At 42.4% G+C, this 23,286-nt stretch overlaps 1 protein-coding gene and 1 non-coding gene across 5 annotated transcripts; both read left to right on the plus strand.

The window, feature by feature from the left end:
- The first annotated feature begins 516 nt into the window (after positions 1–516).
- Positions 517–17,570, plus strand: LOC133476548 (high affinity choline transporter 1-like). 4 transcript variants are annotated; one of them, XM_061770090.1, is made up of 10 exons: positions 533–580; positions 786–848; positions 5,005–5,201; positions 5,289–5,402; positions 7,454–7,609; positions 11,079–11,227; positions 12,713–12,856; positions 13,057–13,210; positions 13,319–13,536; positions 14,768–17,570. In XM_061770090.1, exons 3-10 carry the CDS (start codon positions 5,018–5,020, stop codon positions 15,296–15,298), a joined length of 1,650 nt encoding a protein of 549 aa, XP_061626074.1. In that variant the 5' UTR covers positions 533–580; positions 786–848; positions 5,005–5,017; the 3' UTR covers positions 15,299–17,570. The 4 variants fall into 4 exon arrangements, with proteins under 4 accessions (XP_061626073.1, XP_061626072.1, XP_061626075.1 ...); XM_061770089.1 differs by having other exon boundaries at positions 517–848; positions 4,981–5,201; XM_061770088.1 differs by having other exon boundaries at positions 517–848.
- A 5,524-nt stretch (positions 17,571–23,094) lies between these two features.
- Positions 23,095–23,166, plus strand: trnaq-cug (transfer RNA glutamine (anticodon CUG)). Its single transcript has one exon. It is a non-coding gene; the product is annotated as a tRNA-Gln (tRNA).
- Positions 23,167–23,286: the final 120 nt, after the last annotated feature.

Consider the following 23,286-nt stretch of genomic DNA (forward strand, 5'->3'; position numbering starts at 1 on the left):
GGCAGTCTGGGAGAGGAAATGTTTTTCCTCCCATACGTTGTGGGTGTGTGAGGATCTTGGTGGGATATGTCAGGCTGGCTGTTCAGTCACTGTGAAACACAACAGGTAGGTGAGACATTGAGCTAAGTGCTTTAAGGGAAGCAAACATTCAATAATTATAGCTCCCTCCAAAAGAGATGTTCTTAACATGAATCCATTTGAGAAGGGGATGGTGTGTGTGTCTGTGTGTGTGTGTGTGGGGGGGGGGGGGGCTGACTGCAAGAGTGTGAAGCAGAGAAGCAGGTTAATGAGCTGATCATGAGCAGCGAGAGGTGCCATAGTGTCACTCCACAATCAAGTCATCCCCATATGGGCCGAGCCGCCTATGCATTGTGCACGCAGATAATTGGCTGTCGACAGGCGCTTCGGACCAGTCACCAATCAGGTCGGAGTGGTCGCGTTACCCCCCCGCCCCCCACCCCCTTTTCACTCGGCTGCTTGGTCACGCCCCTGGAGAGCTTTAAAAGAAAGGCTAGAAGTGCCGCTTCCAGAGAGTTCCAACCTCCCTCGTTGAGTCTTCCTTATGAGTGAACCTCAACTCGTAAATCATCATTTTTATTTTATTTATATATATACATTTACTAAACATTGAGTTCAATACATATAATTCTTTTTTTTCTTCTTCATGTCTTTGTGTTCTTTCTGAGCAGTGAGTGACACCAGTTCAGTTGAATGCATGATTTGGTTTTGTTTTTGTTTTTGTTTTCTCTCTCTTTTTGGACGGACTCGAACATCTGCAAGAATAGCATCTCTCTCATCCAGCCGTCCATCGCAAAGACCTGAGACGTTCTGAGCGACGCCGCTTTTGGGTTAGTATCCTATTTTGTCACATTGCGGTGTGCATTACAGAGTTTTCATGTTGCTCTCATTTACATTGTTCCGTATGTCCGCACTGTACATGGCCGCTTTATAGTTCTTATCAAGTTGGGGCAGCACACATGCCTCTGCTCTAAATAGCCTTGAGTGACACTGTTGCAGCCACATTGACTCTTGCGGCCTCCCCTGCGGTGTCCAGTTTGTCTTTCTTTTGGGAATTGTATCTCGCAGTGATGTTGATTAAATTTCCACTGCATCTCTCGGAGGCAGGAACCGACGTGATTTTAGACACCAAAAACTGTTGATAGACTCGGAGGGCACCCTTTCATAAAACACAAATAATTGGAAAAGCTGTTACAGATTTCAGAGTATTAATCCAACCTCTGCCAATTCCCAAACTGGTTAGAAATGTTACGTGACTGGTGCTTTTTGTGGTGGGTTTATAGCTTGCTCACAAGCGTAGGCTATATTTTTTAACTTCAGTGGCGGTAAACGTCTTAATTCCTAGAAGTAATTCATGTCTTACCAAGATAACAGCTGTCTTGATTCTAAAGCAGCTTCTCAAGCTTTGACTAAAGATGTCTCGGGCTGGATGTATCCCAAAGAAATAGTCAGTAAATCAATTAAGATGAAGGATGTGCGAGAGTAGTATTTGTCAGTCCACGTGTGAACAATTTTGTTGGACCTTCTGTATTCTTTCTCTTAAAAAACAATGGAGTTGGAGTTTAAGGAACACATCAACAGAAAGCATATTTTTGTCTTTTTTTTTTTTTTTTTTTTTTTTGTATAATAGGTGCGATTGAACATATATATATATATATATATATATATCTTCGCACCGAGTTTGTCGGTACAGCAGCGGATATCCTAAACGGACGGTTGCAGACGTGGGGATGGAGAAGTGGTTAGCAGCAGCGGAAAAGTACTGAGAGGCAGGGAAATGGAGCCGTTGTGTGGCTAGGGAGGAAGGTATTCATAGAAAGTCGTAGCTGGGCTTTGCCAAGTCACACTTCTGCACCTGTATCAGAAGGACACGGCTTATTTAGACAGACCGCGTCCTCATGTCTAAAGATACTTGAGTTACATTGGCAATGAATAAATGCTGTGCCAGCTGTCTGCCAGCCAAACATTGCCGAAGGTTACAGTGAACCCTCTGATGCAACAACTTCAAATGTCACTAGGTGAAGCCAAATATACCGTGTACTGTCAACAGTCGATATGTCCAATTGCTGCTGCTCTGCATGGTGATGAAAGACCTGAAATGGATTGGGGCTCTATAGAGGGTGAGCCAAACCCTTGAGCAGTCACTTTTTTTTCTTCTTCTGTATTTTAACCGAGCTCAAAACCTTGCTGTCCTATCTAAGTAAGGTGTCATCTGTCACCTGGTGGATAACTTTTGCACTGCAATAATTCAGAAATGGGGAGGAAACCGTAGTGCCCGGAGAAAACCCCCGCAGGCACGGAAAGAACATGCCAACTCCACACAGGCGGGGCCAGGATTTGAACCCCGGTCCTCAGAACTGTGAGGCAGATGTGCTAACCAGTCACTCACCGTTCCACTGTTCATCATCATAGCTTACAAAAAAAGTGAGGAAGGAATTTGACAGCCAATAGCTCAGCCATGTGACAGCCAGGGTTCTCTTTGACGGCTGATAAGTTTATTCAAGAAACCAGTTCAACAAGACCAAATGAGACCATTAAAACCTACATTTTCAAGTATGATCCTGACAAACAAGTAGTGCAAGATTTTGCAGCAACGCACTATGACCTTGCCCTTCATGTCAGTGGGGCACTTGGAAACCATTTCCAATTGTTTGTGAGAGACAGTCAGAGCCACATCTCCACATAGCTTCTGTGCAAAGCAGCTGTATTTTATTTGAATCATTTGATGCATGATAGTACACCAAGTCGCATGGGCTGAGGGATTATACTGTCAAGAGGCATGATTAATGGCCAAAAGACATACTTTCGTTTTCAGTTCATTGACCCCAGTTTTACAGCTTGGCTGGAAAGTTGTCTCCAGCACATGTTGGTTAAATAATAACTTGGCATCATTTGAGACGTTTCCATGATTCTCTATAGGATGCAAATATTGGAGTTATTCAACTTCTATTGAATCCAGACTTGAAAATCAACACACAACCTGAAGATGAAAGAGTACCCAGGATGCCAAAGGAAATGTGACTCAATCACTTGAAATACTTAGGGCAATACTTTTTTTTGTGTTGTATTTCAAGAAGACCGTAACATGAGTACTGTATATCCAGTCTCACTGAGAAATGGCAGATGATGCACAATCACTGGCCAGGTCCTGCTGTGTGTAGAGTGTGTCAGGAGGGAGACATACAAGGGGAGTCCCCCTTCCTCTCAACTTCAAAATAGGTCCAAACCCCAAGAAGGAATCCAGGGCTCACGCCAATGTGAAATATCTTGCGTACATACAAGGAGGAGGCGCTCTCAAACAACATAACCATATGCAAACAATACAATGTGCACTTGTTTAAATGCAGAAAACCACTAATACAAAAACATCATTTTCAATATTAAGATTCACCAGTTCAACTTGTAGAAACCTTGACGCAAATGTGCAAATGCCTTATATGAGTACATCGGCTGTAGCAAACATTGTTTCTATTAAGCGTGTTCCTTTTTCCATTCAATAGATGTACATGCCCATGTTGCGGGCTGTGCTTTACAAGCTAATAAAAAATAACAACATTTTAAAGGGAATTCTCCTCCCCCTGCACGTAGATAACACTGCTCTTTGACTCATTCCAGACCAATTGTTTTTACTGTGCTTTATTCAGTTAACTTTTAAAAGTAGCATACCAAGTATACCGTCACTTGTGCAACACACAGTAAACCTTTTAATGTGTTTCCAATGTGTTTGTACCAATACTTCGACTGGAACGTTTCAAAAGATTTTAACGGCGCAAGAAAAACAGTTTCTTCTTTTTGTCCCGCATAAACATAGTGCACTAACTCCTGCTTTATGAAATAGACACACATGTCGAGTTTTGAGCTCTGTAATGCGTGCTGTGATAAAAGCTATACAGTCAAGTGTGCACACGTACACACTTGTAGATCACACAGGCCACACGAGTGAGTTTTTCAAGCATTTGTTGACTTTGGCAACTGTCCCAGCTCCTCATCCATTCCTTCCATGCCTTCACATAAACACGCACACACACACACACTCACACTCATTTTGGCTTGTGTTTTTCAATCCCTTCCCTTGACAAACATTTTTTCTTTTTTCTCTTATACCCATTCTCAAGTGAATGTCCATACATTCTTCTGACAGCTGTGAGTTCTGAGTCAGGGCTTACACTAATATTTTTTTGGTGAGAGACTTATTGGAAAAGTGTGTTGTTTATTTGATTTCATTTGTATTGTTTTTACTGAGCCTGGGGCATGGCTTGTTTTTCCTCCATAAAAAATGATTATGTTTGAATTCATGTCTAAAGTAGAATGTTTAAAAACTCGTTTTCCAAGAAAAGTAATTCTGATGGATCACGGAAGTTGTTTTGGATCTCTTAACAGTTGGATACAGTATATGGTCGAAATTGACAGAGAATAACTTGACCGTGATAAATCATGTACATGTACCCATCTCATGTACTAATATGTCTCTTGAGTTGTGTCTACTTCCCTGTTTTTGGGTTCAAAACCAATTTTTTAAGTACGGCCACGGACAAAGCGAGATCCACTTCGCCAGTTTTTTTTCTCATTGTTTGCCCAACAACTACAAATATGTTTTTTTTTTTTTTTTAAATCCCCTCATTTGTGCTGACTTCACCGTACCCCATACTCCTGTCTGCCAAGAAAGTAGAGCCATTTCATTTACATACGGCTGCTCGTTGTTTTTTCCTTGTTGCATCTCCTGCCGCTTTTCATAGAAAACACTTTCATCCTTCCCTCTGTATTCATGTTTTCATCTACACCTTTCTCCCATGTGAATATTTTTAACAATTGTCAAAAGAATTACCGTAACTAAAACCCACAACAACCCTTTGACAGTAATTTTTTTTTTTTTTTTTTTTTTTTTACCAAGTTAAAACATATTTTGAAATAAATTCCATTTTCTTTACATGAACGCATCAGCAATTTGTCCGTTTTGTGTAGTTACACGCCGTTCCTGTCCAACAGAAAGACACTGACCATGACGTTGAACGTGGAGGGTCTCGTGGTGATGGCAGCCTTCTACCTGCTGATCCTGGGAACTGGCATTTGGGCTTCCATGCGCTCCAGGAGAGAAGAGAAAAAGTGCCAAGGAGATGGAATGGAGATCACACTACTGGCTGGAAGGAACATCAACTTACTCGTGGGCGTCTTCACTCTTACAGGTAAAAACCTGGTAGTCTTGTCAGTATGAAGAAAGTGAATAACAACTGAATGGTATTTAAAAAAAACAAAAAAACCTGTCTTTGCAGCCACATGGGTAGGAGGAGGTTTTATCCTGGGTATAGCTGAAGCCACATACAACCCGACATTAGGAGCAGTGTGGGCTCTCATGCCGGTGCCTTATGTCGTTACATTCTTCTTGGGTGAGTACTACTCCTTACACAAAGGCTGAAGCCAAGAACTAAAAAACTCAATTTTTGACCAACGTCTCCTGATTACTAACAAGGCCAAATGATGGATGGCACAGTTGTGCACAAGTGTGAAGGTTTTGGAATTGACACCAGCAAGCGGCAGGAAATGCCAGTAGAATTAGATGCTGACAAGCATGTCCTGCTGTACATTATGTAACCTCTAAACTCCCCTTTGTGAATGTAACTTTTTCAAGGGGATGGGATTCTCATCTCAAAGAGACCACTCTTTCGAATTCGTCATCATTCTTCATTTCATAACATGTTGCGGTAGGATACAAAATAAATCAGTGCAAATCGACACAAATAACCATGAACCAAAAAAACTTTACGACTTGGTTAAAAGCAATTCCGTCCATTCCATTCCAAACTTATGTTTTCTGGTATTTATATAAATAATAGTGTTGACCACTGACAGAGCCTCAATATCACTACCATCGGCTATTTGACTGCACAAACCTATAAAGGTGTTGCTGTATTAAAAATAGGACCACGAGAAATCAGTTTAGGATGGTAATATGAGACAACAGGTGCAAAGTGATGACTTGTACCAAAGAGACCTCTAATTGCTGACCGTTACACACACGCTGAAACATTTGCAACAGGTGACATGACCAACACGCTAGGCCAATGTCACAATGGTCAGCATAGTGTGAGCGATATGAGAAATTGGGACCGATAACGTGCCCTGCTCTGTTGGTTGCCGTCACCTGGGTTCAGCTGATAGTATTTTATTATCTTGCTCAATGGGTGAGCAACTTAAATGACGTTGGTGGTCAAAAATGTTTGTCAGTGCTACCAGTGAGCTACAAAGGACCATGCACTTCCTAATCAGATGTATGACAAAAAATGCCATTTTAAATATGAACAAAATATGTGCATACCTTATGGCTTTTTTTTTCAATTGAACTGATATACATCAAATTATCATAATATATTTTATGCTCATGTATAAATGATCCAATCTTCAACAACAAAGGGTTTGAAGCAAGCAACAAAATAACCAGATATTGTGAATCTCTCCCCCGCTGCATAAGAATGACCATTCAAAGATGGCACAAAACTGCTAAACAGCGAACCAACTTTTAAGTGCAAGAACTCATTTTGCGCCTTTTTTTCACCAAAATCAACTCACTCAAAGATTTTAATAGTATACTATGTTGCTGCATGTCATTTAAAATCCTCCAATCAAGTGGCCGACTCACTCGCCTGTATGATACAGTGCGGTATATAGCGCAGGGAAATTCACCCTTGTTTTGTTGAAGGAGCCCTTGCAAAAGCCACTGCGTCTCCCATGCATGCCGAGTCCGCCATCCGTCACAACAGCTGCTTGTCCGCCATATGGGTTAGCGTCGCTTTTAATGGTGTTACATATGTCCAAGTTTGCGGAGGACACAACTCCTCATGCACTTTAAACGAAATGTCAAATGGTTCTAGTGAAGAACACACACAAAAAAAAAATGGTTGCGATTGGCCGCTCTTCAGTTCCCGAATAAGATTGTTAAACGTTCTTTAAATGTGTTTATGTGACCTGCGCTACGTTGAATGTGTGTTTTAATTGACTGTCGGGTTAAATTTATGTTGCATGTTGTTACCATGGAATCGTGACAAAACCATGACGGACATTTGTGCGTGACAGTAATATCCCAGTCAGTTCAAATGCCGGGCAAAGGATAGCATTACCGAGTGACTGACCAGGCTACGCTAGTGTGCTTTTCCTGGTGATTACGCAATCAATTCTTGTTCTTCCACATGATAAAACAGTTTTCATTTACTTGAGCGACTTACCAGCATGGCAAATTTTATCATGGCTGACCATATCGCTATATTCATGTTGCATGCGGATTGCCAGTTGCTCATCCCTGTTCCGTACTGTGTCAACATTTTCCTGAACCCTCACTTGCCGTCTTCTGATTCTGGATTCCATTGATAGAAACATAATATGTTGTATCTTTGGTATAACCTAACACCAGTATGTCAAACCGATGCTTTCTTTTATGCTCCAGGTGGCTTTTTCTTTGCAAAGCCCATGAGAGAGAACAATTATGTGACTATGATGGACCCTTTCCAGAAGAAGTATGGGAACTTCCTGAGCAATGCTCTGATCCTTCCTGCACTGATCGCTGATGTTCTGTGGGTGTCACGCACACTTGTCAGCCTGGGTGAGTTCCATCATGCTGCAGAACTGCGTGGCACAATTATGCGTGCGTGCGTCATGCAGACGTAAACAAATCTAGGCACACAACGAATGCTACACTTGGACAAAAACAACTGGATGATTATTGTCAGTGTAGTACACGTAGAATGAGGTAAAATCCTCAGGGATAGGATTTTCTTTTAATTAGGCCATACCGAGGCAGTACGGTGGGCAGACCGGTTAGCACCTCGGCGTCAGAGTTCAGAGGCCGTGGGCCCAGAACCGGGCTCCGGCCTTCCTGTGTTTTGTGAGTTGCATGTTCTCCCCGTACCTGCGTGGTTTTTCTCCGGGTACTCCACTTCCCTCCCGCAAACATTCATGGTAGGTGAATTGAAGACAGAAAATTGTCCGTAGGTGTTCATGTAAATGGTTGTTTGTCTATATGTGCCCTGCGATTGGCTGGCGACCAGTTCAGGGTGTATCCCGCCTCTTGCCCAGAGTCAGCAGCACACCGCGACCCTAGCGTGGATAAGCGTTCTGAAAATGGATGGATGGCTAAAGCCATGCCATTGATGTAGTGGTACTCAAATGTGCATGGTGAATGCAGTGTTTATTTGATATATTTCTTTGTTTATTTTATACTTGTTGAAACTATGCACACAGGACTAAATCACGAGTACCTGTATTTATGCTTGTGTGTTAACCTGTCAAGTCCTGCTGTCCAGTATAGTATGACTTCACTTGCACTGATGAGATTTTTACAATGAACTGTAATTTGTTATTACATTGTTCCTTTATGAGCTATAATATTTTGGACTGTAATTCCCACTGTTATTTCTGTATGCTGTATGTTGTATGTATGTGTGTCTATGTGGATGTAAGTGCAATGCTGTGCAGTGCGAATGTGCTTGTGTGTTTGTACGTGTGTGTGTTTTAATGCTGTCTTCTTTTCCAGTGGTATTTGAAAAAGCGGGTTAAACATCGAGCAGCCTGTTGATTGTGAAAGGTGATCAATTATTCAAACCAGGTTGTTCATATCATGAGAGTTTTCTATTTGACTGTCAGGTTAAATGATCCATGCCTTTACATAACGTCATGTAGGCGGGTGTGTGTGTGTGTGTGTGTGTGTGTGTTTGTAGAATGTTTATTCATGTGAAATCTGTGTTTGAGACACCATGGTCGCTCTCTTGACTCCACAAAAGGAATAGTAAATAGGACTGTTCATGAGAGGTTTTTGTCCAAACCAATTAAACCAATTTAGCCTCTGGGTGGACCCCTCACTCCTCAGTAAAACCTCCTGACATCTGGAGGACTGCTGTGCATCCCAAGTTTGTGCGTAGCTTGATACACAGTTGCACACACAGAGACAAAAGCAGATGCACACAAAGCGCTCTAGAATAGACGGTATGCTCAGCTTTTGGCTTAGGGTACTGTAAGAAAACTGTACTGTATCTGTTCTATACACTAGGCATCACTAGGTATAATGGTTTAGTGTGAGAAAGGATTTTACATGAAGGCAGACTTCATATGCTCTCAGGGCAGTATCCAGTATCAACAGTACACAGCCACAGTCAAATCTCTGCAGGGAAGGAAATGGGTACCGAGCACATACCTATGAAGAAGGTAGAAAGGTGTGTATGTTTGTGTGTGCGTGCATGTGGACATGTGTTTGTTCACCCACTCAGACGCAGAGGATCTAAAAACAACATGGGGGTATTTGAGTACCCCCTTTTCTCTGGCCTACCCTCGTGCAGCCCACAGGACCCAAAGAGGGCCCCCGATTCTCATTCACCTTTTTTTTCTTTCTTTCCAATCCTAAATTTAGTGCTGCGGCAAAGGGCACAGCTCAACACACAAGCGATAATAGATATGCCCCTAAAACTGGAAAGGATACCAAACAGGAATGATCAATTAGGTCTTACGTGATAAGAATGTATCCAAAGTGATCGAGTTCACAGCTGGCATCAGAATAAAACCTCACTTTCCTTACGGGATATCAATTCAAGAGGTAACTATGACTGTTGCTACTAAAAAGTAATGCACAGCATCATAATGATGGCATTCAAAGTTAGGTCAAATATAGCGGGGCCACACAGATTCACTGAAGTGAAAAACTACTGCTGTTTTTCATTAGAGGCATGTAAAAAAAACATTCTCGGGGGCCATTTGATGTATTTATTGCCGTCTACCTGTAGCTCAGTGCCCTGCAAGAAGACAGCTTTCTCCTTATGAGACGTTTAGCTTTTGTCCCCGAAACGTACGTACACTCACAATTGGGTTGTTTTATTTGTACAATATGAATACTTTAGTTAAAGGTAATATTTCTTTTCATTGAGGAACTTGGAGTGAGACAGGAAATTTTTATTCACCCCCCCCCCCCCCCCCCCCCCCACAGCAAATAGAGGTGGCTGTGGCATTTTGGAGTTTTGTCACCCAGAGTTTCATTTTATGTCACTCAGCACATGTGAATGTGGAGTACACAATGTCTTGTGCTTTAAAACCATTACACTGAGCTCACCTAGCACATTTTGGCATTTTAGTGCCAAGTGTGAACAAACTATTGACGACTGCAGTCAAAGTTATGTTAAGGTTATTAGGTAAGGGACTGTGTAGACGCGTAAAGACTAATAGACTAATATTACTAATGCATTAAGTGGGACGGGTGGGTATGGACTAGAAGAGTGAACGATCCGACTGTAGCAGTCAAGTTACCATTCAATACAAAGAAGTGAGAAAGTGCTTTGTCAATAAGTGTGTTGGGATCAGTTAGGGGTGGGTACAGTAGGTCAGAGGGTGGTAAGTGGCGATGGTGCAGATCTGACACTTCTCTGTTTAAGGGCATTGTTGTGGTGTGGCTGCAGGCTACGGCTGGGGGGACCCTGGCAATGTGGGAGAAGAGACAGTAAAGGTAGTGACGTTTTGCTTGCCTTGTTTGAGTAACAAGATGTCTTTTTTTACTCACTTATTTGCATTCACTCATTCTTTACAGTTTCAGTTGTTTCGTTACTACAAACCCAGATTTATTTTCCATAATTGTTTTTTTTTTTGAATTTGTAATGATCAGTTTTTATTATGAAGGGTTCTGGAGTCACAATCAATAGGCTGCTTCTGTTCTTATGGTTCTGTTTTTAATATTATTGCTTTATGTCTGCTTGTTGCATTAGGATTTGTTTTAAAGATGTTTAATACAAAACTGTAACATTATTGACCTAAATGACTAGTAATGCAATGCTATGTTATGCAATTGTAATACGTTGTTTTTCAGCATATGAATTAAATAACACGACCAAAATGTATAGGCAATTACATGGCTCATTAAAAGCGGATGCATGCACATGTGTTGTCTGTGTGTCTGTGTGAGAGAAACGATTTAAAAGCAAAAGAGAGGTTGAGAACATAATAACTTCAGTTGCATGTGTCTCCAGTGATAAATGTATGTGCAAGTGTTGCCCCATCCGTCCTCTGGCGCTCATCACTATGCTGTGTTGTTCCAGGTGGGACTATGGCTGTGATCCTGGACCTTTCTTACGCCTATTCCATTATCATCTCCGCCGTGGTTGCCATTGTGTACACGCTCTTGGGAGGGCTTTACTCTGTGGCTTACACAGATGTGATCCAGCTCATCCTCATCTTCGTCAGCCTGGTACGGAGCATCTATTCATTCTCTTACAGTCACTAAGTCAGAGAACCTTGTCTTCTCTGTTGTCTGCTGAGTATGATCAGGAAACACTCAATTAAAAAAAAAAAATGATGAATATTCCATTTACACAACACTTTCACACTCTGACTCGGCAGTTTTACCTGCGGCCAAGAGTCGATAGAGGGCGCGAGGGCGGCGCCCCACTGCTGCTGACATACATTGAAAAAGACAAAAGTGAAGAAAATGAAAGAGAATGTTATATTAAAAGATTAAAAATCATGTGTATATATTTTGAGATGAGCAGGATGAAGAAAATAGTTCATGATGAGTAAAATGAATTTGTTTATATCTGGTTGTCTCATCCTATGACATCACTTTCAGTTTAGGGCGCAGAGACGTTTGCCGTAACTGGAACACATGAAATGTGTGACGACTGGTCAGCACATCTGCCTCACAGTTCTGAGGACCCGTGTTCAAATCCCAGCCCCGCCTGTGTGGAGTTTGCATGTTCTCCCCGTGCCTGCGTGGGTTTTCTCCGGGCACTCCGGTTTCCTCCCACATCCCCAAAAACATGCATTCATTGAAGACTCTAAATTGCCCGTAGGTGTGACTGTGCGTGTGAATGGTTGTTTGTTTGCATGTGCCCTGCGATTGGCTGGTGACCGCTTCAGGGTGTACCCCGCCTCCCGCCCGAAGATAGCTGGGATGGGCTCCAGCAGCCCGCGACCCTAGTGAGCATAAGCGCTAAAGAAAATGGATGGATGGATGGATGGATATTTCCCATGACTTTGCTAGTAGATGAACTCACTTATTCTTCAGCTGATGAAATCTCTTTCAAATAATATGTATGAACCGCCACCATTTCTTTCTTGGCATATTGGCTTGACAGCAGAATATCTCCTTTAAAATGTATAATCCACTCAAATATTTCACCGCAAGGGTCTCCATTGAGCAATACGTGGTCGAGTAAACAGCCTGGGCTGGTTGGTAACCTATTTTAGGTTCCGACGAGCTAATGGCTAACAATGTCGCCTTCTAGGAACAGCTGTCACAGTAGCTCTTATTTTCTGTTTTGTTGCTCACCATAGCAGTCTTGCGCATGTTCCCCGCATGATTAATTAGCCTAAATAATGTTTGAGCTGAAAAGGTCTTCATCATCGTAACCGGAGCTGATCGACGAACCCCGCCACAGGCTATATTTAGTTTCTCTCGTGAAAGTCCATGATCGTTATGAGCAGATGCGCTTGGCAGAGTTGTTGTTGAATTGAAAGCCTCGATATTTTCCGAGATTTGTTAGCCTGACATGAGTTTCACAGTTTGGGAAAGTTCTTCCATCAACCCCATGATTCTTTGATAGTTGTCACGAAACATAGTGTAACAGTCGATCATAGCATGGCTAAGACTTGATTTTTAATTTCCAGACAGACTGCAAACATCCTCCACTAAGTGCATAATCAGATCATCTTAGTTTTGTGTTTGTGTACACAGTGGGTGTGTGTCCCTTTCCTGTTGACCAATCCTCACTCTTTGGACATTTCGCTGACGGCCTACAACCAGACCTTCCAGGCTCCCTGGGTTGGCACGGTGAACCTCGATGAAGCCGGCAAGTGGTTTGACGACTTCATGCTCCTGGTGAGTCATGGAGGACTTTATAAATACACATTGGGCAGTGAAAATAGCTCATGAGACGCAATATGCTGGGTTTTATGACTCTTGCCTCGAAAGGAGCTTCAAATGAAATTGATGGCAGCTGTTAATTCCCAGGGTTCATTAGCTGCGGATCAAAAAAGGGCAGCGATAATATTGTACTGAATATTCAGTGTTTGTGACAGGCTCTCGGTGGTTTGGCCTACCAAGCGTTCTACCAGAGGATCCTGGCAGCCTCATCTTACACCCAGGCTCAAATAACCTGCTTTGCCTCCTCTGCCTTCTGCCTGGTGCTGGGTATCCCCTCTGTGCTAGTGGGGGCAGTGGCTGCATCTACTGGTACGCCCACACATATTTGAACTCTTTATTGCAGGAGCATCTAAGCCTTTTCTATTTGTAACTCTTCCTTATTCCCTAATGATATCTCCTCATCTAACCATTCCCTAGATTGGAACTCAACACGCTATGGACTGCCAACTCCATATGAACGTGGCGAAGTAGGTTCTATCCTCCCTATCTCCCTGCAGTACCTCACGCCCACCTACGTGTCGATTATCGGGATCGGAGCTGTAGCTGCTGCTGTCATGTCCTCCATGGACTCAGCCCTGCTGTCCTCTGCGTCGTTGTTCTCGTCCAATATCTACAAGAACATAATCCGGAAGCAGGTGAGAATATCAACGATGTGTGTCCTAGGATAGGTTTTTTTTTTGTTTTCCTTACAAAAAAAGGTGCACTTGCTAGAGTATTATTAGCAAGCCCAGCATGCGGTTGTGTGTAAATAGTACATTTCATTGCTTACTGCATGAATATAAAACAGTTTTTGTTGTTTTTAGTTTCGGTGTATTTATTTGAAACACATCACATTACTATGTATCCTTCGAGTATGTTTAATGTTTTAACCTTCTTACTGTAAGTAACCCAGACACATTGCCTTTATACAGATAATAATGTTCACTTTTGATTGACATTGTCAGAGAGCAGTAATTGAATCCATTATTCATTATTGTGGTTTGAGTTCGAACTTCAGTGCGATATGCTGAGCTGTTCCGAATATCGTTGGCTCTATGTACGTAGCTGAGTTAACCGAGATGTGAGAAACAACCCTCAGTATGAGACATTGATGTTATGCACTACCGCAAAAGTGAGTATTATTACCTGGATAAAGGCAAAATTTTAGCTGCAGCTCTTGAACTGGATCGAAGCGACTGCAACTATACATATCGTTACGGCTGGTACGCGACTATATTAATCATAAGTAATAGCTATGAATGGATAATTATGTTGACATTGAAATCAGCTATGCGTAGCCACCTGATTTGGACCCGGAAACATCAGACGTCGGTTCATTCGAGTTTATCTTCAGAACAAAGATGGTTTGTTTGTATGTACGTGCCCTGCGATCGGCTGGCGACCGGTTCAGGGTGTACCCCGCCTCCCGCCTGAAGTTAGCTGGGATGGGCTCCAGCACGCCAGTGATCCCTGTGAGGATAAGCGGCTCCGAAAATGGATGGATGGATCAAATAAACATTGAGTCATCACTATACAGTTTTAGAAGTGCACGCATTTCCCAATGTTAAATCAATGTCAATGTTACCCTCATGGACATAGTTCAAACAATGAAAAATGGTACTTTGTAATATCTGGTGATGATAACACAAAGCAACTATTCTGTAGCTATCAGCATCGCTTGCTCACATTGAATCTTGTTTCTGATATTTTCTGTCTGACAATGAATGGCTCCTTCACGAGGTCTCTGAACAATGTTCCCAGTATTGAGACATGTTTACTGTTCTGGCTTATGTTTGGTTATTGAGTCTCTGTTATGACCTCTAGACTACAGTAGATGATCCCGCATTGAAAAACACATTTTGAAGCGCTGTCTCTCTCTTGTCTCAGGCGTCAGACCGTGAGATGCAGTGGGTGATTCGTATCTCAGTGGTGGTTGTCGGTCTGGCTGGCGCTGGCCTCACCTTCTTGGACAGCAGTGTGCTGGTCTTCTGGCTCGTGGGTGTGGACATGTCATATACCATCATGTTCCCTCAGCTGGTCTGCGTCCTCTTCTTCAAGCAGTCAAACGGCTACGGGGCCGCTGTGGGCTTCCTAATGGGAATCACCATGAGAATCCTGAGCGGGGAGCCGCTTGTCAGCCTGCCGCCCATCATCCACTTTCCCAACTGCCGCCCGGATGCTGAGGGCAAGCTTACCCAGTTCTTCCCCTTCCGCACCGTGATCATGCTGGGCTCGCTGGTCACCATCATGGTCATCTCTTGGCTGATGGCTAAACTTTTCAACACGGGGCTTTTGCCGGAGAAGTGGGACGTGTACAAGGTCAAAGACAAGCAAAACAAGCCTGTCGAAGAGAGGACCCCTGAAAACAACGAAGAGCTCTCCGTATCCAAGCAGCTACTGGACACCACCAGCTGCTGAGGGGCCTCACAGGCTAAAGATGGGCCGTGACGGGAGGCAGACACGATTGTCTGCTGGCCAGGAGTTGGCAGAGGGCCATTAACAACAAGGGCTTAACACTGTCAATAGAATCTGGACAGAATCCGTGAATTTGTGTCACATACTGTACAGACCCACATTGGCAATATGTCCCCAGAGTCCTCTCGCACCCATCTTTTGTTATCAGCTTCCTTCTACAATTAAAAATGACACAAAAAAAAAACAACACAAAATGTCAACTTAGCTTGTGTATGATAGTAAAGTACCCATTAACCAGTATAGCATAGAATGTGATTTATTAAAAACATCCAATAATTACTGAGCCTTATCAGGTAATCACACATCTCTGAAATGGACAGAAGGAGCGCAGCCTTTTAAAATCCTTTCCATTTGGAAAAGATGAGTATTGGAATTTATAAAGTGTTTTATGTTTAATGGATTTGGGATTTGTACAGATCTGTAGAAATATATTTTATCACACTCGAAAGTATATTGTTCTTTTTTTTTTTTATTCAAATGTCCCTTGACAAAAAGTGCACATGCAACACTTTTTTCGGCCGTCTGCACCCAAAAAAAGGAATATTCAGTCCAACTGAAAAATAAATGAAATCGTTTACGGTTCCGTGTTACAATTTTACAGGTTCTACAGGTCATTTTTTTTCCTTGCAACATACCAGTCCAAATTGTCACTCCAGAAACAGAACTGCAAAAGGCAATCTTCATTATTAAATGAATTTCAGTGCAGTTAGCGTGTACTTGTGTTTGCATTGTCACTCCAAATGATTTCATGAATGCTGCAGCTGGCTCACATCAGGAGAAACACTCATGCCAAACAAGAACTTGTGAGCAACCTCATCGTTTCTACATGTTGCATTGGAGCCTTGCCAGTATAAAACTGCAAGGTACACTTGATTGGAAAATAAACTTGACGACTTGTTCTTGGACGTGCAATGAAAGCATCACCAGTTACGTGAACATGTCCAAAAATGTGAATACATCGTTCTCAAGCAGAAGCACTGTCGACAGCCGAGCCAGTTGGAAACCTCCCCGTTGTATTGTTACCTCCCAGGGTGTCCCACCCTGCCTGACTGCTCGGGGCAGTCAGTCACGTTGCCAGCCGGGCAATGTAAACAAATATGAACACTCACATACTGCATACAAATGTGCACAAACACGCTATTTCAACATCTGCTTAATTGAACCTGTTTTGATATGTTTTAAGGAGCGAATTCCCATTGTGTATATCCCTTTTAACTGATGAGCCTTCACTTTGTTTCATCACTGTATTGTTCTGAGCCTCCAAGCATTTTATTGAATAAGGCACTATCTAAACTACCATTTACTTAACTATCACTGGAAACTGGTCTCCCTCGCCTGTTAGCGTTGATTCAATTGATACTGTGAAACGGGTCTATACAGAATACCTTGTGTATAGTGGCTCAACACATGATTCTGAATGCCATCCAAAACAAATTGTCAGATGGTCAAAATCGGTTTTCCAAAGACTTCTTGTAGAATCAAAACAGAACTCATTGCATGCATCTTTTTTTTACAGATGTGAGTTCTAAATGTATTATACACTTGTACAGCCTAATCACAATTTTATATATTGACTCTTGTTATTTTTATATCAAGGTGGATTGCCATGCGTTGTTAGTTTTAGAGGAACAACACAAATGTGTATTTATATCTCAAGTGAACAATGTCAAATTGACCCTCAATTTTGATGGAAAATGAATGTAGACCTGTTATCACTTTATGTTGCGATTGGCCTTTTATGATTGGCCTGCACTTTTCAGCAGTGTTACCGCATGTTACATGTCGTTATCGTCATCACAATGAACACTGCTCCCCATAGCACTACATGCAACTTCAGATATTCAGCCAGCAGTCCTTACCAATGGACAAATATGCCTTAATTGTGGAGTATTTGTGTGGCATTTGGCATTTATTTGATCACTTTTAGAGTAGTAATATTTTATTTCCAATGTTGGAGTTTTCCAAAGGTCATCCATTGACACCTTTAACTGGTTTTAGTTTTTTAATAAACAGTAAGCTCTTGTTTTATTTCTCCCTCCTTGTCTGTATGTGGTTTTATACTATTATGCATGTCAATTGTCAGTAACTGTATGTATACTGAACTTTCGCGAAGGCTGTTCTCTCTTGCCACTTGGCAAGGTCCTACTTTGTAATCGATTAATGTAAATCCCCATGGGGTGAGCTTCTGTCAGAATAAAAGCTGATTTAAAAATGACTACGAGTGACTTTGCTTTCTTTGTCACGACTGCAAGGAAAAAAGGGGGGAAAAAAAAGGGTGGGAGTGAATTGGATTAACGAACTTAATCAAATAAGGGGTTTGAAAACATATCCAAGTTGTGTCAAATCAGTTGTATACGTTCGAGATAGGCTCATTGTCTGAAAGTGATGCAACACGCACGCCAGGCCAGTAACTGGCAATAACACTATGCTGACAGCACAGTGGATTAATGGTTATCACACCTACCTCACAGGGGGGGCTGCCCGGGGCCACCCAACATGCTCGGGGCCCTGGGACAGTCGTCCCCTATTCCCCCCTCCACCTCCGGCGAGATGCATCGTTTGTCACAGAGTTTCTCGTGGGCCACACATTCGTGACCAGGGCCGGGGCTACGTGGTGGACATACTCTAAGTCGGCCACCCCACTGGTGCCCTCGAATTTCGATCAATATGCCTCCCTCCCCAACGATTGGCTTTGGACCCCGCACAAAAAAAAGTTTCTGGCTGCGCCAATGTTTGCGGCTGAGCTCAACAGAACTGAGAAATGAACGAATCTGTTTGTAAAGTGATTCCATTCAGTACGTTCACTAAAAATATTTGTTCATTTTAACACATCGACACTTCTTGAGCCCCGTTAACAGTTCCTTTCCCAGTTCAAAAAATACGCAGTGAACCCAATCTGGTGCGCTTTTAATATTTTCCTTAATATTATCCTTAATATACGCTAACACATGGGCTGCCGGCAGACACTGCTGAGACTTGAAAATCACGATTCTTGGTTGTTGTTTTAGTTCAATATGGTGACTTACAAGGAGAATGTCATTATTTGTATAAATCCAAAATGTTTCTGGGCACAAGTGTTGGCCACAAGTCAGACGCATAAACACAACCCCCAATTGTTGGCACGTGTCCTGTTTTTATTTATGTTTAACACAATGTCCCAACTTCATTGCAATTGGCGTTGTAGAAGGAAGTGAGGATGAAGTGCTTGACTTTGTAAAACAAGATCATGTCCGTGATAAAGGTCTCTGGTATTTTTTGTCAAAATACATAAGGAAAGAATTAAAGAACACTGTGGTTGTTCACACGGGCACACCTATAAACATGAAATCGTTTCGAGAAATGTTTACGTCCAAAGACACTTCAACAAGTGGCGCTGTAACGCTGCCGCAGGAAGTTAACAACAACAGAGAATAAGAAGTCTGTGCAATAAAAACACACTCACAACAATGGCGACGAATGTGACGTGAGCAAGAAAGGAGATATTTGTTTTTCAAATTTGTATTCAGCACTGACTTCGAGTTTGAGTGGAAAAAAACAGCTCTTACTTTTTTTTTTTTTTTTTTTACTTTCCTTCTATTTATAACAGGTGGATGCAATCAACAAACGCCTCAAATAAAGAGAAGCGGGCTCAGGTTTCACAGCATCTGCTGCTGCAGCTCCCCAGCTTGCATCAGCTCATCTCAGCCAAGATCAGGAACTATCATACCTCATCAATATCTATGTATTCTTTATTGGATGGGCTTTAAAGGTCGCACATTTTGGCTATTTAGACCTCAATAGAGTGACTCTCTAACATGGACTTAGAATAAAAGTGTCAGTTTCATTTCAGAAACTATGGACTATTTAGTCAATTAACCGACGAGTAAAATCCCAGACTGGTAGCCAGACTCTTATGTTAATCGGTCACAAGTGCACATCCGTTCCAGGCCCATTGAAAGACAATCGGTCACAAGTGCACATCCGTTCCAGGCCCATTGAAAGACAATGCTCGTCATCATAGAAAGCACGGCAGAGTACGAGTCATGCAACATCCTCTTGCAACATGAAACAGATGTTTACTGCTGAGATCAGCACAGGAAAGGTGGAGGATCTTTTCTAAATGTTGCATAAGTCTCCAATGATTTCGCCTAATTGGTTGAACTCTATCACATCTTCGGTTTGACAGTGTCTCCTTTCTCATTATTTTCTCACAACACTCACAGGTAAAGAATTAAACAGCCACGATAAGGTATATCGCAACCGATGCGTTTCTCACACACAACGCAGCAGACTGTCTGCAAGTCTCATGATGTTGGTCGTCGGTTTGCTTTTTAACACGACAGTACGTCCCGCACCTTGATTACCTTGATATTGTGGTTGTTCTGTAATGTTTTCAAACTTTGTGGGTGGTGTGTACACCCTGAAACCGGAAGGTCATCGTTTCGCAAATGGACTGGACTGGACTGGACTGGACTGGACTATTCCGGTTGTCTTACTACCAGAATAGTGCAGTTGCGAGGCCCCCTCTCAATGCCCTGAGAATGAAATGATCTGGATGAATGAGAATATTCACAGGCAGTGCGAATGGTTGCTTGTCTATATGTGTCTTGCGAAAAGCTGGCAAGCAGTCCAGAGGGTACCCGACCTCTCGCCGAAAGTCAGCTGGGAGAGGCTCCAGGTCATCCAGCACCCTAATGAGAAAATTGATGGTTGAAATATTTACGGCACTTTATTTCTCAGCTTGATTTCATTCTCTGTCAGCAAAGGTCATACAGAAACCCATGACAATGCGGTTTCAAAAACCAGTTTTGCATTCCTATCGTTATCATTTGTTTTACTTGAACGGGCCCTCCTGATGACCTCGTATTCATGCCCGCTAATCTTGCGCAGTTGATCTGAAATGTGACGCACTCATTCAGTCATTTGAAACCTGACATCTGGGTCACGCCGAGGCCTTCTTGGAGAGGACACAACCCCACTCGTGATATCTTTTCTATCCGGACCAAAATCTTTGAAACCCATTTAGACCAAGTTTTTATATTAACCTTAAATCCATCCATTTCTACACTGCTTAGAGAAAATATGACTACATTGTCTGTATCGAGACAATTTGGATTATTGGGGAAAGATGATGGAAAGATTGACGATTTAGTTTACATTTGTAACTCGTGATTCTATTAGGTGGCCTTACCATCGTTCCTTTCCTTTTCTACACTGTACAGTATTGCAGGTCCTCGTTTGGCTCACTGCTAAGTTGAAGCATATCCCATTTAGTCTGATCAATAGTGAATCGCCATTCACACTCGCATTCACACCTTCGGGAAATTTTGGCAGCTGGAGTACCTGGAGGAAAAACTCGCACAGACGCGGGGAAAACGTTAACTTGACACGATACGATGTAATGTGTCATTTCTGCTGTATTGTGACAAGAGTTGTCCGCAAACAACTTTGGAACCAGAGCGTGCCTAGTTCAGTTTCCACTCTGAAACAACGTATGGGGAAAAACAAGAGATAAACTAGATCACTGGAGAAATTCCACTTTGCCATTTGGGGGCTGTCGAGGTGCTCCGAAGCAAGGTGCCGAACTCTCTAACAGTCCAACTGCTCAAGGCAGTCTTCGTGCGTGGACCCTGACATCTGATCCATTATTGAAAAGCCAGTTTGTGCATAGCTTCAATATACTATAACAGGGTGTCAAATTGAATTTCTCCTAGAGGGACTAATCAAGGGTTGTTGTTGGTTCTCTACGTGCAGATACACAAGGGGGGCTGCCACTGGTTTGCGATAGTACATGCGCACGCCTCGTGCTGCTTTGTCCAGTACTTTTCCATTCACTGAGCCACGCGCCTGCATGTGAGTGTTAGTATGCATGCGCAGGAGGTGAAGTTGGGGGCAAGTGTGCCTCTGCGGGAAGAAAAAAAAAACTGTTGTGTTTGCTATATGTTTTATAGAAAGGGAGGGGGGGGGGGGGAAATAAACTTTCTGATTGTCTCTGTTCTCAAGTCTCAAAATGACATTCACAGGAAGTGTTAGGTTGGCGCAGCTGCATGCCTATCCCTTTGCTTGGCACTTGGCAGAGATGCCCTTCATTTTACAAACCGAAATCTGCAAGTAAACTACATGTGTATCTCTTCCTGTGGAGGCTCCCAACCTAATTGGTTGGGAGGCAGGCTGCACCCTGGACTGATCATCTGTCAATCACAGGGCTGTCACATAACCATTCGCACATTAAATAAAGAGAGAATAAGCAGACCCCGCAAAAAAAAAAAAACCTCTAACCTGTGATGCTTCTAGACGAGTTCACAGCATTACTGTGCTTCCTCAGACTGCCCCAGCGTAGCTGCGGCTACACAAGTAACTGACCACCACCAGAGAGTGTGACTGTAGAATGAAGGAATAGTGTGTGCAATTATGAAGTGCTTTCAGTGCCTTGAAAAGCACGATAGAAGTGGAATGCATTATTATTATTATTATTATTATTCTACATTACAACTGTGATGTTAATAAATTCCTTTAAATTCTGTTAAACAGGTAGAATAGAATAGAAGCCTATTGTCATTGTATGCTGCAGATACAATGAAACTGGGAAAATAGATTTTCTTCTGTCTATCTGTCTTAGCTATCTCGCTATCGCTGTCTGTCTGTCTATAATGCTTGAGGCAGCTTTTAGCTTTCTAATATGTATCTTTTGATTATTCTTCCTTCCTCCCAGAATGAGTATGAAAGCATACTCCTATGGTGCATAATTCAATGGCGTGTGCTGAAACAACCATTACCATTGCGTGTGGTCACGTGCACATAAGTGGCCTCAAATTCGTACTCAAGTCAAACCAGTTTCAGGAATACCTAAACCATGTGCAGCCTCATAAACATGTCATCATGAATTGTCATATCAAATCTAATATACAATCATTTCCTGTTTTACCCTGAAGGAGATGGATGGATGGATGTGTTTCCGTTTAGAATTGCACATCGTCCACTGTAGATTATTACTCCCTTGGATGTAAGGTAGAATGTGCACATCAGTAACAACATTGCAGCTGCAGAGTACACTGAGATCCAATACAAGAGCAATATAAGAAATCTGCCTTTACAACAATTTTACACTTTTTTCTTTTTATTTCCCTGGATATGCATGACTCGCAGATTATCCTATCCTATGTTTTTCGCTTAAAAGCTCACCTATTTGTTGTTTTGGTGCTCAGGTCAATGCCTTGTCTAATATAAAAGTAATGCTTTGGCACCATCTTGTGGCATCTCGGTGCCAAGGAACAAAATGATGTAGAAGTGAGTCGAGGAGCTTCACAAATAGTGCATTGCTGCCATCTTGTGGCATTGATGTGCAATTATTATGGTCGTTACGGAATTGAGGGACATTTCTATCCTCACCGGGAATTTTCAAATAACCCATACACAAAATACAGAAGTATGGTCCTGAGACCAAACTAGAACTGTATTAAAAGTCATTTCTAAATATTCAAAAATGCGTTGCTCACATCGACAGCTGAGTGTGCAGTGTGTCTGTAATAAAGACGAGAAACGTGGGCAACAGGTAACCACCAGGAGGCCATCCAGGGGCCATGTGGCGCTGTCGGCGGCCAATGCCAGCCGATGCCAGCCACGGCGTGCGTGCGGTTGACAGCGATGGCAAAGCAGAAAAAGAAGTATCCATATTTGAACACACACAAAATCCTGGTACGGTTCACATATATACAACACATTTTTATAAAGCAGGTGCAAGTGGAGCAGCGCCCAGCCAAGGTTCCATGGTGTAATGGTTAGCACTCTGGACTCTGAATCCAGCGATCCGAGTTCAAATCTCGGTGGAACCTGCATAGCTTCTTTTTTTTTTTCCCCCCTCTTGTGTTGTGATTCAAGACGATTATTTATTACTTTTTCAATTCATTTATATTGTGTGGTCTTATTCATCCCGGCAAGGCTCCATTAAATAG

The sequence above is a fragment of the Phyllopteryx taeniolatus genome, chromosome 4, assembly GCF_024500385.1.
Source record: "Phyllopteryx taeniolatus isolate TA_2022b chromosome 4, UOR_Ptae_1.2, whole genome shotgun sequence".
NCBI lineage: Eukaryota > Metazoa > Chordata > Actinopteri > Syngnathiformes > Syngnathidae > Phyllopteryx > Phyllopteryx taeniolatus.